The 14758-nt window shown below is 27.6% G+C and overlaps 2 protein-coding genes across 2 annotated transcripts in view; both read right to left on the minus strand.

Moving 5' to 3' along the window:
- The window catches only part of LOC133781481 (pentatricopeptide repeat-containing protein At1g03100, mitochondrial-like), a 71498-nt gene that overhangs the window by 46526 nt on the left and 10214 nt on the right, over nt 1-14758 (minus strand). The gene's annotated exons all lie outside the window — the stretch shown is intronic.
- On the minus strand, nt 10919-13799 carry LOC133781468 (pentatricopeptide repeat-containing protein At1g03100, mitochondrial-like). The gene has a single exon (XM_062220461.1). It carries the CDS (start codon nt 13733-13735, stop codon nt 11585-11587), a length of 2151 nt encoding a protein of 716 aa, XP_062076445.1. The 5' UTR covers nt 13736-13799; the 3' UTR covers nt 10919-11584.

Here is a 14758-nt window from a genome sequence, read left to right on the forward strand (position 1 = left end):
CAATAACTTGGAATTGGAAAATTAGGCAAAGTGCTGAATTCTGGACCTGACTTGCAAGACCTGAATTCTAGAGTTAAATTTGAGATTCAATTTTATTAGTTCAACACCCCATTTTGTAAGTCACCCAAGCATGGACTCTAGAGTAGCGTGTAGAATCAATCAAATTCAGAAAATAGACTTTTATATTAATAATTATGGTTGAATTAAAATTTTTTTTTTTAAGTCAACTCATTATTCATAACGTGTTGGCTGATTTTATATCACTTTATAAAGTGACATGTGCTAAAGCACATTCAATCCATTGAAAGTATATTTGTAGGAAATTTCATAATTTTAATGTCCTCTTTATATGAACCACATATATATTCCAACCACATATAATTTTAATGTCCTCATTATGGTCTGAAATTTTTTTGTCAAGTTTTTTTATTTATTTATTTTTTGGAAGATTTTTTGTTAGGTTATTATGATGTTGACACTCCAGAAAAATAGTCTCCAATAGAAGAGAAAATAGTGACCACAAAAATTTTCCCAATTATTACTGATTTGTGGCTATTATTAGAAAATAGCTAGAATTTTGTTTACTAATTTATTAGGGCTTTTTCTTTTATGTTTGAGGTCACTAGCTAGCCATTTCAATTTTTTTTTAAATTTATTATTATACTGTTTATATAATTTTCTAAATTAACTTAATTATGTTAAAAAATATTTATAGGAAATTTCTTAATTGTAAAGTTAAAAAAATTAGTCATAACGTGTTGGTTGGTTGATAATTGAATGGAATGGAATAAATAATTTGTTAACAACAGTAAGTTAAATTACATATATTTGACAAAAATTAACACTTTTTTGAATTGGCATTGAAATGATGATGTTATTCCACCCAAATTAGAAAAGAATATCAATTCCTTAAAACTTGCCAATGAATTTTCCATTGGAAAGATTATTCCATTTGTAATTTTGAACAAAACATATAGGAATGACAGTTTTTTTGCTTAAATCAATTATTCTAATATTATCCATTATACCATGAACCAAACATAATATGATGTGTGTTTTCATTTTTTTGTCTTTTTTCTAAGTTTTATTTACATGACAACGATTTGTGAAAATAGAAAAGTCTTGATGAGAGCCAAAACAGCTATTAATTTAAAGACGTTAATTTTATTCTTTCATTATTCATTATTAGCGTAATATTAACGTTGGTGAGTCAACTAAGTCAAGTGTGCAAAAGAGACTTTTCTCGTGACTTTTAAAAGATTCTACAAAGTATATTTTTTTTTTAAACCCATAACGTATTATTTGGTACTTATGTCTTTTTCATATGTTCAAATTATTTATTTGATAATTCATATATATTTTTAAATATACATTAGAAAAATCTAATATTGCACTTATATATTAATTAGATTATCATTTTTTTTGTTTATATACTTTAATTTTTACAAGTAAAAAAAAAACAATATTGTGAATTTACTAATTGTTTTAATTCTAATAAGATACTTTTAATCGAAAAATAAAATAAATTTTCCATTTAGTTGCTGTAAAGTATTTTTTTAATTGGTATATAGTGTCAAAAATACTCTAAGTTATTTGAAAATAATTAATTATAAAGGTGGAAAAAAAGTATTAACTAAATTATTTATTAATGGGGAACTATGTACTAAATTTTATTTTTGAAAGTTGTCAAAAGAAATTGTAAATATTTATGAGGGATTTATTTAATAAAAATAATAATAATATGGAGATAAAAAATAGAGGAGAATACAAAATTACATTTATCTTTATTATATATATTAGATACAAGCAAATGTATCACATTTGCTTATTTTTGTTTATAGAATTTATTAATTTTTTATTAAATTTGTATCATTATTATATAAATTTCAAATAAATAAATAATACTATATATTAAAGAATGATATAAACATATTAAATGAAAAATTAAACCAAAATATTATTGGATAATTATATGGTAGGGCCTTCAAAAAGAGCCCTACCGTAGGGCTCTTTTGTGTTCTCAACCCGTGAATAGTTTTCGGCGCGATTTTTTTTATGACCATGTATATTATAGTTATTTAGAGCATCCTGCAAATTTTCAGAAAATTCCGAATAATTTACAATGCCGAAAACAGATTATTGCACGCATGACTAATTTTTTTATGCGCGTGGAAAATAACATATTTGAACTTAGTTTTCGGTACTGTAAATTATTCAGAATTTTCTAAAAATTTACAGGATGCTCTAAATAACTACATTATACACGATCATAAAAAAAATCGTGCCGAAAACTGTTCAAAGGTTGAAAAACACAAAAAAGCCCTACGGTAGGGCTCTTTTTGAAGGCCCTACCAAAGAAATTTCCAATATAATTTATGTTCTTTTAAAATATATATATAATATAATAACTTTTTTAATTATAAATGATAATTTTTTTAATAAAAATAAAAATTATGTATTATATATTATTATAATAATATTTAAATTTATATTAATATAAGTATTAATTATTATTATCATAATAATATTTTATAATATTTGAATTTAAATTTATATTAATATAATTAATAAATATAGTCTTGTATTATATATTATTATAATAATAATATTTTATATCATTTGAATTTGAATTTATATTATAATAATTAAATTTGTATTAATATAATTAATAAATATTTATTTTTAATCAATTTTAAATGTATATTTCATTAAATATTTAGAATATTCTATTAAAATTAACAAAACAAACAGTTAAAACTAAGAATTTCTGTTATCTATACTTTTTATATAGAAGTGATGTAATAATGGCCATTAAATTTTTGCTAATTATTACTTGTTTGTCGCTATTATTATAATATAGCTAGAATTTTGTTTTTTAGTTTATTAGGACTTTTTTTTTCTTTCTTTTGGTCACTAGCTACCCATTTCAATTTGTGTTAAAGAATATTAATAAGAAATTTCTTAATTGTAAAGTTAAAAAAATTAGTCTTAACGTGTTGATTGGTTCTATATCTAGTTTATGATGTGACAAAATGTAGTTTATCAATTTCATAATTTTTTGGAGTAATGAAAATGAAATAGAATAAAAGTAATAAAGTGATTATATATGTTGTTTTATCGGAGTTATGAAATCAATAGCTAAATATGTATTTCTATGTTTGGTTGATAATTGAATAGAATGAATAAACAATTTGTTGAAAAAAATACTCTTCAGGTTAAATTATATATATATATATTTGACAAAAATTAATTTTTATTTTCTTAACCATGAACCAAACATATCCTAATGTATTTTTCTATTTTTTTTCTTAACAATTTTAATTTTTTTATATGAAAATAATGTGTGAAAATAAAAAAGTCACGATGATAGAGAAAACATCTATTAATTTGAAAATATCAATTCTACTTTTTCATTTTCCATTATTAGCGTAATTTTAACGTTGAATAATCAACTAAGTTAAGTATGCAAAAGAGACTGTTCTCATGACTTTTAAAAAATTCTCTAAACAAAGCGTATATTTTACTTCTTTTTTTTAACCCTATTCATATAGTGTGTTATTTGGAACTTTGGTTTGGTTTGATATCTTCTTTATATGTTCAAATTCTTTATTTGATAATTCATAAAATAGCTTTGCCTGTATTTGTATTTTGTATTTCAAATAAGTGTATTTCAAACATAAGATCTTATTATAATTAAGTAAAGAATATAATAATGATAGTAAGTGAAACAATTTTTGGAACAATACTTATTTAAAAAATATAATTATATGAGAATCAGTGATTAATTATAATCAAGTAAAGAATAATACGAGATTTAAAATATATGATATAAATGATAATTTTCTGTTTGAGAAAAATATCTCACATAGAAAATGTGTGGGTACATTCAACAATACATAAAAACATGGTTACTCTACTCATCACTAATTAATTTTGAAATAAAACCCCATGCTTCTCACCATCAACCCTATTCTACTATACCACTTTCCACGCACTAACATATTTCAATCAATTATTAATTAGTGCACTAGCTTTTTAAGTCAACCAATCAAGTCTTTGTGCATATAGTCTAAACGTGGAAGACACGTGTGGAGAAAAAGACAAATTAATAACTTGTAAAATAATCTCTCAACACATTTTGTGTTTTTGTTTTATCTTCGTACGATTAAATTACCACATTCCTCGTGTACATTAATCAATATTTAAAGTAGAAAGTCTTGAGAAATTTCTTGATATATTAATAGCTTGTTAATTAAACACAATATATGATGAGGGAGGGATATATCTTAATAAACAAAACATATTCCAGCACAAATCATAGATAATAACAAAATACTAGATAATTAATACTTACTAATTATTGAGCATTGCAAAAAAAAAAAAAAACTAACAGTTTCATTTAAAAGAGGGTTGATACCTTTTTAGACCATGTGTTTTGTCTCATTACTTGTTTGGACTCTGTGTTTTGACAAATTATGTTTTGGACCCTGTGTTTTCTAAAATAGTTCAAATAGATTCCTAAAGCCGATTTTGATCAAAGCTTTTTTTTTAACTAAAATCACAAATAATTCATCTAACTAATAACTCAGAACAAAAATACAGTCATTCTGCCTAAGAACTGTGTTGTTATATTAAATTTTTTGTTAATCAAAATCAAATTTAGGGGTCTATTTGAACCATTTTACAAAACACAGGGTCCAAAAAATAATTTGTCAAAGTACAAGATCGAAACAGAGTAATAAAGTAAAATGCATAGTCTAAAAAAGTATAAAGCCTTTAAAAAAAACTGAGCATTAAACAGGAATCAAATTTAAAATAAAAAGTAGAGAATTCCTTGCACATTAAATAATAATTATAGCTAAGGATACATGTGGTAATTATAGCTATTTGAATGTACAAACATAAAATAACTTGTAAATAATGACACACAAACTCAATAAATAAATAATGCTACCAATATATTTATTTGGAGTAGATATATTAATAAATAATAAATATCTCAAGCTCACTCCATTCACTATATAAATAGAAGACTGGAAAAACTATAATTATGTTAAAATATAATATTATATATTATGAATACAAACCCTTATTATATTGTAATGATAGTCCTTAATAAATAATACTTTTCTCTTTTTGTTACAGTAATTAACTCTGAGATTCAATTATCTTCATATTTAATCCAAAAAAAAAACCTTAAGTCAAGGTCAAGCCATTAACTCTAAATTAGAAGAAAAAAAAGACTTGATCTTTGGTATGATATTTATCACTTTTCATTACTGTACTAAATTTTAATGTCTTATTTGAAAAGTCACGATGACATTGACAAGAGCTCCTTTTTTATTAATTATAATTTGAAGATATATATTTTATTTTTATGTGACCTTTCATTTTTAATTATGGTCTGGAATTTTTTTGTCAAGTTTTTTTATTTATTTATTTTTTGGAAGATTTTTTGTTAGGTTATTATGATGTTGACACTCCAGAAAAATAGTCTCCAATAGAAGAGAAAATAGTGACCACAAAAATTTTGCTAATTTGTGGCTATTATTAGAAAATAGCTAGAATTTTGTTTACTAATTTATTAGGGCTTTTTCTTTTATGTTTGAGGTCACTAGCTAGCCATTTCAATTTTTTTTTAATTTATTATTATACTGTTTATATAATTTTCTAAATTAACTTAATTATGTTAAAAAATATTTATAGGAAATTTCTTAATTGTAAAGTTAAAAAAATTAGTCATACCGTGTTGGTTGGTTGATAATTGAATGGAATGGAATAAATAATTTGTTAACAAAAAGTAAGTTAAATTACATATATTTGACAAAAATTAACACTTTTTTGAATTGGCATTGAAATGGTGATGCTATTCCACCCAAATTAGAAAAGAATATCAATTCCTTAAAACTTGCCAATGAATTTTCCATTGGAAAGATTATTCCATTTGTAATTTTGAACAAAACATATAGGAATGACAGTTTTTTTTCTTAAATCAATTATTCTAATATTATCCATTATACTGTTGACGCCGTTTTTCGTCAACAGTGAAAGAAGAGCACGTAAACAATAACTAGTAATGGGCAATCAAAATATGATAATACAAAACACGATTTTTTACGTGGTTCAGCAGTTAAATCTGCCTAGTCCACGAGTCTTTGTTATTAAACTCAAGATGATCTCTGAAAATTCTTCAAGCATGAATTCTTTAGAGATTTCTCCCAAGATTCAGAAATTCGGTCATTTACAATGGTGCATAATCTCTCTATTTATAGAGAAGGATGCAGAATATTATCCCACATATTTTGGGTAGTTACTCTTTTTGTGCAAATAAATTAAATGGCTTTAAATGCCTGTAATCTGATATCAAAGGAAACGTCCCCTGAAGACCAGGGGGCGTATAACTAATCAAATAATATCCCATGATTTTAGGGGATTTACAGTAATAAATGTAGTCCACGTCTTTTATGGGCAACACTTGTAGATGTTCAAGGTTATTGTCATATATCTCCAAGGCCTTATTCTCCCAGGTCTCTCATCAATGTCCGAGCTAGTGACATCTCCCGAGGTCACATGGCTTTCGAGATCGTATGCGCGTCAGGCTCGGAACCCCTGATCCGAGGTCATCCCTGAGGATAGATGTGTCTCGGGAGCTACCCTTCAAGATCGTGTAGATTTCGAGGCCACCATATTCGAAGTCGTCTCAGCCTTGCAGGCTCGATATCTTGTCTTTGGAACATACTTCAGACTTTACGAGTTCATTTGCTGCGAATCCAGCTTTCGAGATCACATTTAACATGGCTCGAAATCTGGGTATAACATATACAATGAACCAAACATAATATGATGTGTGTTTTCATTTTTTTGTCTTTTTTCTAAGTTTTATTTACACGACAACGATATGTGAAAATAGAAAAGTCTTGATGAGAGCCAAAACAGCTATTAATTTAAAGACGTTAGATTTATTCTTTCATTATTCATTATTAGCGTAATATTAACGTTGGTGAGTCAACTAAGTCAAGTGTGCAAAAGAGACTTTTCTCGTGACTTTTAAAAGATTCTCTCGTGACTTTTAAAAGATTCTACAAAGTACATATTTTTTTTAAACGCATGACGTGTTATTTGGTACTTATGTCTTTTTCATATGTTCAAATTATTTATTTGATAATTCATATATATTTTTAAATATACATTAGAAAAATCTAATATTGCACTTATATATTAATTAGATTATCATTTTTTTTGTTTATATACTTTAATTTTTTACAAGTAAAAAAATAATAATATTGTGAATTTACTAATTGTTTTAATTCTAATAAGATACTTTTTATCGAAAAATAAAATAAATTTTCCATTTAGTTGCTGTAAAGTATTTTTGTAATTGGTATATAGTGTCAAAAATACTCTAAGTTATTTGAAAATAATTAATTATAAAGGTGGAAAAAAATTAAAAACTAAATTATTTATTAATGGGGAATTATGTACTAAATTTTATTTTTGAAAGTTGTCAAAAGAAATTGTAAATATTTTTGAGGGATTTATTTAATAAAAATAATAATAATATGGAGATAAAAAATAGAGGAGAATACAAAATTACATTTATCTTTATTATATATACTAGATACAAGCAAATGTATCACATTTGCTTATTTTTATTTATAGAATTTATTAATTTTTTATTAAATTAGTATCATTATTATATAAATTTCAAATAAATAAATAATACTATATATACAAGAATGATATAAACATATTAAATGAAAAATTAAACCAAAATATTATTTATATTCTTTTAAAATATATATATATAATAATACCTTTTTTAATTATAAATGATAATTTTTGTAATAAAAATTAAAATTATGTATTATATATTATTATAATAATATTTAAATTTATATTAATATAATTAATAAATATAGTCTTGTATTATATATTATTATTATAATAATATTTTTATCATTTGAATTTGAATTTATATTATAATAATTAAATTTGTATTAATATAATTAATAATATTTATTTTTAATCAATTTTAAATGTATATTCTATTAAATATTTTTAGAATATTCTATTAAAATTAACAAAACAAACCGTTAAAATCAAAAATTTCTATTATCTATACTTTTTATATAGAAGTGATGTAATAATGATTATTAAATTTTTACTAATTATTACTGGTTTGTCGCTATTATTATAATATAGCTAGAATTTTGTTTATTAGTTTATTAGGACTTTTTTTTTCTTTCTTTTGGTCACTAGCTACCCATTTCAATTTGTGTTAAAGAATATTAATAGGAAATTTCTTAATAGTAAAGTTAAAAATATTAGTCATAACGCGTTGATTGGTTCTATATCTACTTTATGATGTGACAAGATGTAGTTTATCAATTTCATAATTTTTTGGAGTAATGAAAATGAAATAGAATAGAAATAATAAAGTGATTATATATGTTGTTTTATTGGAGTTATGAAATCAATAGCTAAATAAGTATTTCTATGTTTGGTTGATAATTGAATAGAATGAATAAACAATTTGTTGAAAAAAATACTCTTCAGGTTAAATTATATATATATATTTGACAAAAATTAATTTTTATTTTCTTAACCATGAACCAAATATATCCTAATGTATTTTTCTTAACAATTTTAATTTTTTTTATATGAAAATGATGTGTGAAAATAAAAAAAGTCACGATGATAGAAAAAACATGTATTAATTTGAAAGCATCAATTCTACTTTTTCATTTTTCATTATTAGTGTAATTTTAACGCTGAAGAATCAACTAAGTTAAATATACAAAAGAAACTGTTCTCATGACTTTTAAAAAATTCTATAAACAAAGCGTACATTTTACTTCTTTTTTTAACCCTATTCATATTGCGTGTTATTTTGATACTTTGGTTTGGTTTGATGTCTTCTTTATATGTTCAAATTCTTTATTTGATAATTCATAAAATAGCTTTGCCTGTATTTGTATTTTGTATTTCAAATAAGTGTATTTCAAACATAAGATCTTATTATAATTAAGTAAAGAATATGATAATGATGGTAAGAGAAACAATTTTTGGAACAATACTTACTTAAAGAATATAATTATATGAGAATCAGTAATTAATTATAATCAAGTAAAGAATAATATGAGATTTAAAATATATGATATAAATGATAATATTATGTTAGAGAAAAATATCTCACATAGAAAATATGTGGATGCATTCAACAATTAATTTTGAGATAAAACCTCATGCTTCTCACCATCAACCCTATTCTACTATACCACTTTCCACGCACTAACATATTTCAATCAATTATTAATTAGTGCACCAGTTTTCTAAGTCAACCAATCAAGTCTTCGTGCATATAGTCTAAACGTGGAAGACACGTGTGGAGAAAAAGTCAAATTAATAACTTTTAAAATAATCTCTCAACACATTTTGTGTTTTTGTTTTATCTTCGTACAATTAAATTACCACATTCTTTGTGTACATTAATCAATATTTAAAGTAGAAAGTCTTGAGAAATTTCTTGATATATTAATAGCTTGTTAATTAAACACCATATATGATGAGGGAGGGATATATCTTAATTAAACAAAACATATTCTAGCACAAATCATAGATAATAACAAAATACTAGATAATTAATACTTACTAATTATTGAGCATTGCAAAAAAAAAAAAAAACTAACAGTTTCATTTAAAAAAGGGTTAATACCTTTTTAGACCATGTGTTTTGTCTCATTACCTGTTTGGATTCTGTGTTTTGACAAATTATGTTTTGGACCCTGTGTTTTCTAAAATATAGTTCAAATAAAACCCTAAAGCCAATTTTGACCAAAGTTTTTTTTTAACTAAAATGACAAATAATTCATCAAACTAACAACTCTAAATAAAAATACAATCATTCTACCTAAGAATTGTGTTATTATATTAAATTTTTTGTTCAACAAAATCAGATTTAGGGGACTATTTGAACAATTTTACAAAACACAAGATTCAAAAAATAATTTGTCAAAAACACAGAGTCCAAACAAATAATAAAGTAAAACACATAATCTAAAAATGTATAAACCCTATAAAAAAAAACAGAGCATTAAACAGGAATCAAATTTAAAATGAAAAGTAGAGAATTCCTTGGCACATTAAATAGTAATTATAGCTAAGGATACATGTGGTTATTATAGCTATTTGGATCTTCAATAGATGTCGAGTTTTCATTGCTGCAAATTGTGAATGTTGGATGTGAGTTTCATTTCAAAACCAAAGATGGTAAAAGTTGTGAATACTGGAGCCTCCTGATGACTCATAAATATTTTGATGATTTGCATAGTATCTGTGATTATTACGATGCAACAGGGGACTCATTTAAGTTTTTCATGACTGTTATTCTGTCAAGAGAGCTTATTTGTGGCTGATTAAAGCCTCTGTGGATTATTTGAGGAACGACATCTTCTATCCATTGAATGCTAGGAATAAGACTTTTCATGATATGGTGCCAAGTCCTCAGGCCATGGCATTCTATATATGAAATGCTAACAATAATGTTTGGTCAGCTATGTGAAAACCTAACATGGTTGTTTTGGGTTCATTCCTTTTTGTATCAACCAAGCTACTTTATGAGTTTTAAACTAAAAAAACAAGACTACTTGTTGTTGGTTAAGCAGTAAGCATTTCTCAAAATTAAATTTATATAATATATTCATAAGGCAAAATACTAATATTGAGAAGTGTGTGTCAGAATAATATTAACAAAGATGTGGTTGTAGTATAAGGTAAGATACATAATGATCATCTCATCTTGTGACCTTTATTACTCTTAGCCAAATATTCTGTGCAAGAATTGAAGCCTTGTGTGATGGAAAAAGAAAGTTCATTAACCAATTGCCAACATCACATTTAGCTCAATCACATAGACAAGTACCAGAAACAGCAAAATATGTATTGATATACTCAGGAATTCGAGAGCCTGGTCACTGCCTAAAGATTACAACCTTATTCAGTCTGGACAACAAGTTCAAAATCTGGATTCTGTAAAACCAATATGCCAATTTTTCAACTTGAAACCATGAGGATTTCGATACAAATCAACTCAAAACTAGACAGCTGATTCAAAATCCTGCAAAACTATTTTCAATCAAAATAGCTTTTAAAGCCCATGTTTATTGCTTGTATAAATTATTTGAAGGCTTGCTTTACATGATTTTTCTTTGTAACAAAGAAATTAAATTAGAAAACAAGAAATTTGAGGGGAAAAAACCAAAAAACAAAACAATGTTCTAAATTCTTAGGCCACGGAAGGCTCTGGAATTGGCCAAGGTGAGATCCAAAAAGAGGTTCATTTTTCTGAAATTCTGGTGGAGACATGTAACAGTCTTCTAGAGAGCAGCCATTCCTCTTGCTCAACTTCAGCCAAAAGCTTAGTCATAGGGTAAGAGTATAAACGAGTCCAATTTGGTCATTTCATTTAATATCTTCCAAGAAGTAATCAATCTTTACAGCCATTTTCTGGACGGACCAAAACATCTTTCTATTGCATGAAGTCGCATTGGACAAGAGCTTATAAGAATTGGGTGCCAAAATATTATCAATTCAACCCCACCCACCTCTTAAAAATTAATGCTTCCTCCCTCTTTCTGTGTTGGCCTTCAGTTTGGAATTTGGGAGTTTTGCCCCTATAAAGTGTTTTGTGGTACTTCAAGAAGAGAGTTCGGTATTTGTACTTGTCCACAAACATTTTACCTCTCTCCATCATCTCCACCACTTCATTTGCTCGGCTGAAAAACCCACCCCTCACAAATGTGTAAAGCACAGAATCCAAGAGTTCCTGATCAAACTTCATTGGGGTTGCAGAAGCAAGAGATTTCATCTCCCCCCACAGTTCTGTCACTTCTATATAGTTTCCCCCAATAGCTGCATACGCAGTTACCATAGAATGGAATGTCTGAGCATTTGGTGTATGACCAAGACTCCTCATTTTCTTCAGAGCTTTCTCGGCATCTTGCATCAATCTTTTCTTAGAGAAAAAGTGGATTACATTGTTCCAATCATGAACTCCAGAATCTACTCTTTGCCCTTCCTTGATTTCGTGCAAAAGTTTTCCCATTAACTTGGCTTCATTTCCCTCTTCACATCCCTTAACCAACTTCTCGAATTCTTGATGACCAGTTTTCGATATCTTTGCTACTTTCATCTCTTTGAATAGATGGAGGGCTCCTTGTGTATCTTCTTGCATCACCTTGGACTGAAGCAATGCCTGATAAGAGCTAGAATCTAGTTGGATTCCTGCCCTACGAGCATCGCGTAGAAGTGCTGCAACATCTCCTACTCGGTTTGCTTGACAATATGCTTTTAAGAGAGAAGAATATACAGAAGAAGCAATGCTGACACCAGCCAATACCATCTCATCTAAAAGGTCATGGGCTTGGTCTAACCAACCAAGCGATATGCATGAACTTATGACATGAACTATCATTGAATCATCATTGGAAACTGGAGAATCTTCTCTCTCTACCTTGATGAGAAACTCTGCCAAATCTTTAATCTTTCCTGCTTCTAGAAATGCTTTCACTAATTTCACCAAAATTTCCTCAGTTGGTTGGATGATACCTCGTTCAGATGTTAACAGTTCAACTTGAGTTTGCAGCTTAGCTAACATGGTATTCAGCACCTCCTTTGCTTCAGTATCGAGTTTCACAAAGTTCTGATCTCTTAAATACTCCTCATAAGATACCAGGGAGATTTTAATTGGTCTATCATATTCCAAACCTCTAGATTCTTCATGGCTCGAAGTCAACCTGGAACCAAGAACACAAGAGGATTTGCCTTCATTTCCAACAGCATCAATTACTATCGATGCAGCAGCAAAAGAGGACCTAGCTACTTTTGCTTTCCGAAGCATTTCTAAAACCATGTTTGATGCAGAACCAAGATCACCCAATTTCAAATGGCATGTAAGCAAACAATTATAGAACTGTCGCAATTGAACATCACTTAGGTTGTGTGCATCATTTATGTACCGTTGGAGTTTCCTAAGCTCTTCTCTTCGTCCATTTCTCTCGTATATATGTGCCATGACTATCAGTAAGTCAGAGTCAAGTTTCACACCAACTCGAGGCATCATGTCAATGAGCTGCTCTGCTTTCCTATGTGTTCCAAACAAGAGGCACCCGGCCAAAGCAATGTTGAAAGCAGTAGTATTAGGCTTCATAGCCAGCAAAGGTGCGTTACTCTTTTTCCGTGGATCAATCCTACTATCTTGAAAAAGATAACCAATCTCAAGAATCAACTCAGCTGCAAGATAAGCCCCAGGACCAGTTTGACACATATATGCCAAGGTTGCAGACCAAGCAGAAACGGGAGGAAATTGCTCCATTTCCACCAACTTTCTCAAAATAGTTGATGCAGGAACCGACAATTGGACTTTCGCTAGAGAAATAGAGAGATAAATTAGTGTCTCTTTCTGTAATAAATTATGTTTTCCTTTCTCGAAAATTCCTTCTACCATCCCAAAGGCCTTCTCTAACCACAGAACATCAAGGCTTTCAGCAAAAGCTGCAAGAAGTTTATTCACAACAGACTTTCTAGGGAACCCATCTATCTGCATATGTTGTTTATAAAATTCCCACGTATCTTCAAGTCTATGCTCATCAAGTGCATTCTCTATTTCCACACTTATCCTAGCTGGGTCTCCAGCCTGCACCAATATTGTTCCTGTCATAGTCGAGAAAGACTTCATCTCAAGTGGGAATTCATTATTCCTTCCCAAAAATATAGCCACCTCATTTGGATTGGCTAAACAAGAGCGAGTGTAGCTTAGCAAAGTGATAATAAAAAAAATATTAGTAGATTATCCAAATCCAATTTTATCATTTTAAAAATTTAAAAACAGTGAGACTTATAAGAATAAGTGATTGGTAAGATGTTTTTTAAAATAAAATTTAAATCAGTATTCTAATTTTGTATTATAAAATCAAAAACAAGAAAATCACGTTTTTTTTATTCCAAATCATTATATCCTACAAATCTATCACTTTTTTATATTTTTAGATTTCATATCAATCACATATTTAGTTTTTTAAAACTCAAAAACAGTTTTTAGATACTGAATCAACAATTACATTTTCAAAAGCATATTTTCAAACTATAAATTCATATTTTATTTTAGAAACACACTTTTTGAAAATGCAATTTTCCAATCACGAACCAATTAGGCCCTAACAGTTTCATTTAAAAAAAAAAAACTGAGCATTAAACAAGAATCAAATTTTAAATAAAAAGTAGAGAATTCCTTGGCACATTAAATAGTGATTATAGCTAGAGCTGTAAATGTGGGCCGCCCGACCCGGCCCGGCCCACATTTTTCGTGCCTCCGGTAAATTCGGGCCGGGCCAGGCCAGCCCGCATAAAAATATATAGGCCCAGCACGGCCCACAAGCACGGCCCACACAGGCCACGTGCCGGGCCGGATCGGGCCCAGATCGTGCCAGCCCATATTTCTAAAGTGGGCCAGCCTATTTTTAAAAATGGGCTTTTTTCGTGCCCTAAAAATGGGCCTCAAGTCAGCCAAAATCTGGGCCTGATTCGAGCTTACTTTTTTTTTTTTTTACCTGCTTTACTTTTTTTTTCCTGTTTTACTTTTTACATATATATATATGTATATTTACTTAATTAACACAATAAAAATTCCAAATTTAAAAATAAAAATAAAATAAACATTGCCTCATTAAAAACTTTACCAAGAAAAAGTTTAAGAAATAAA

This window comes from Humulus lupulus, chromosome 6 (assembly GCF_963169125.1).
Source record: "Humulus lupulus chromosome 6, drHumLupu1.1, whole genome shotgun sequence".
In the NCBI taxonomy this organism is placed as follows: Eukaryota; Viridiplantae; Streptophyta; class Magnoliopsida; order Rosales; family Cannabaceae; genus Humulus; species Humulus lupulus.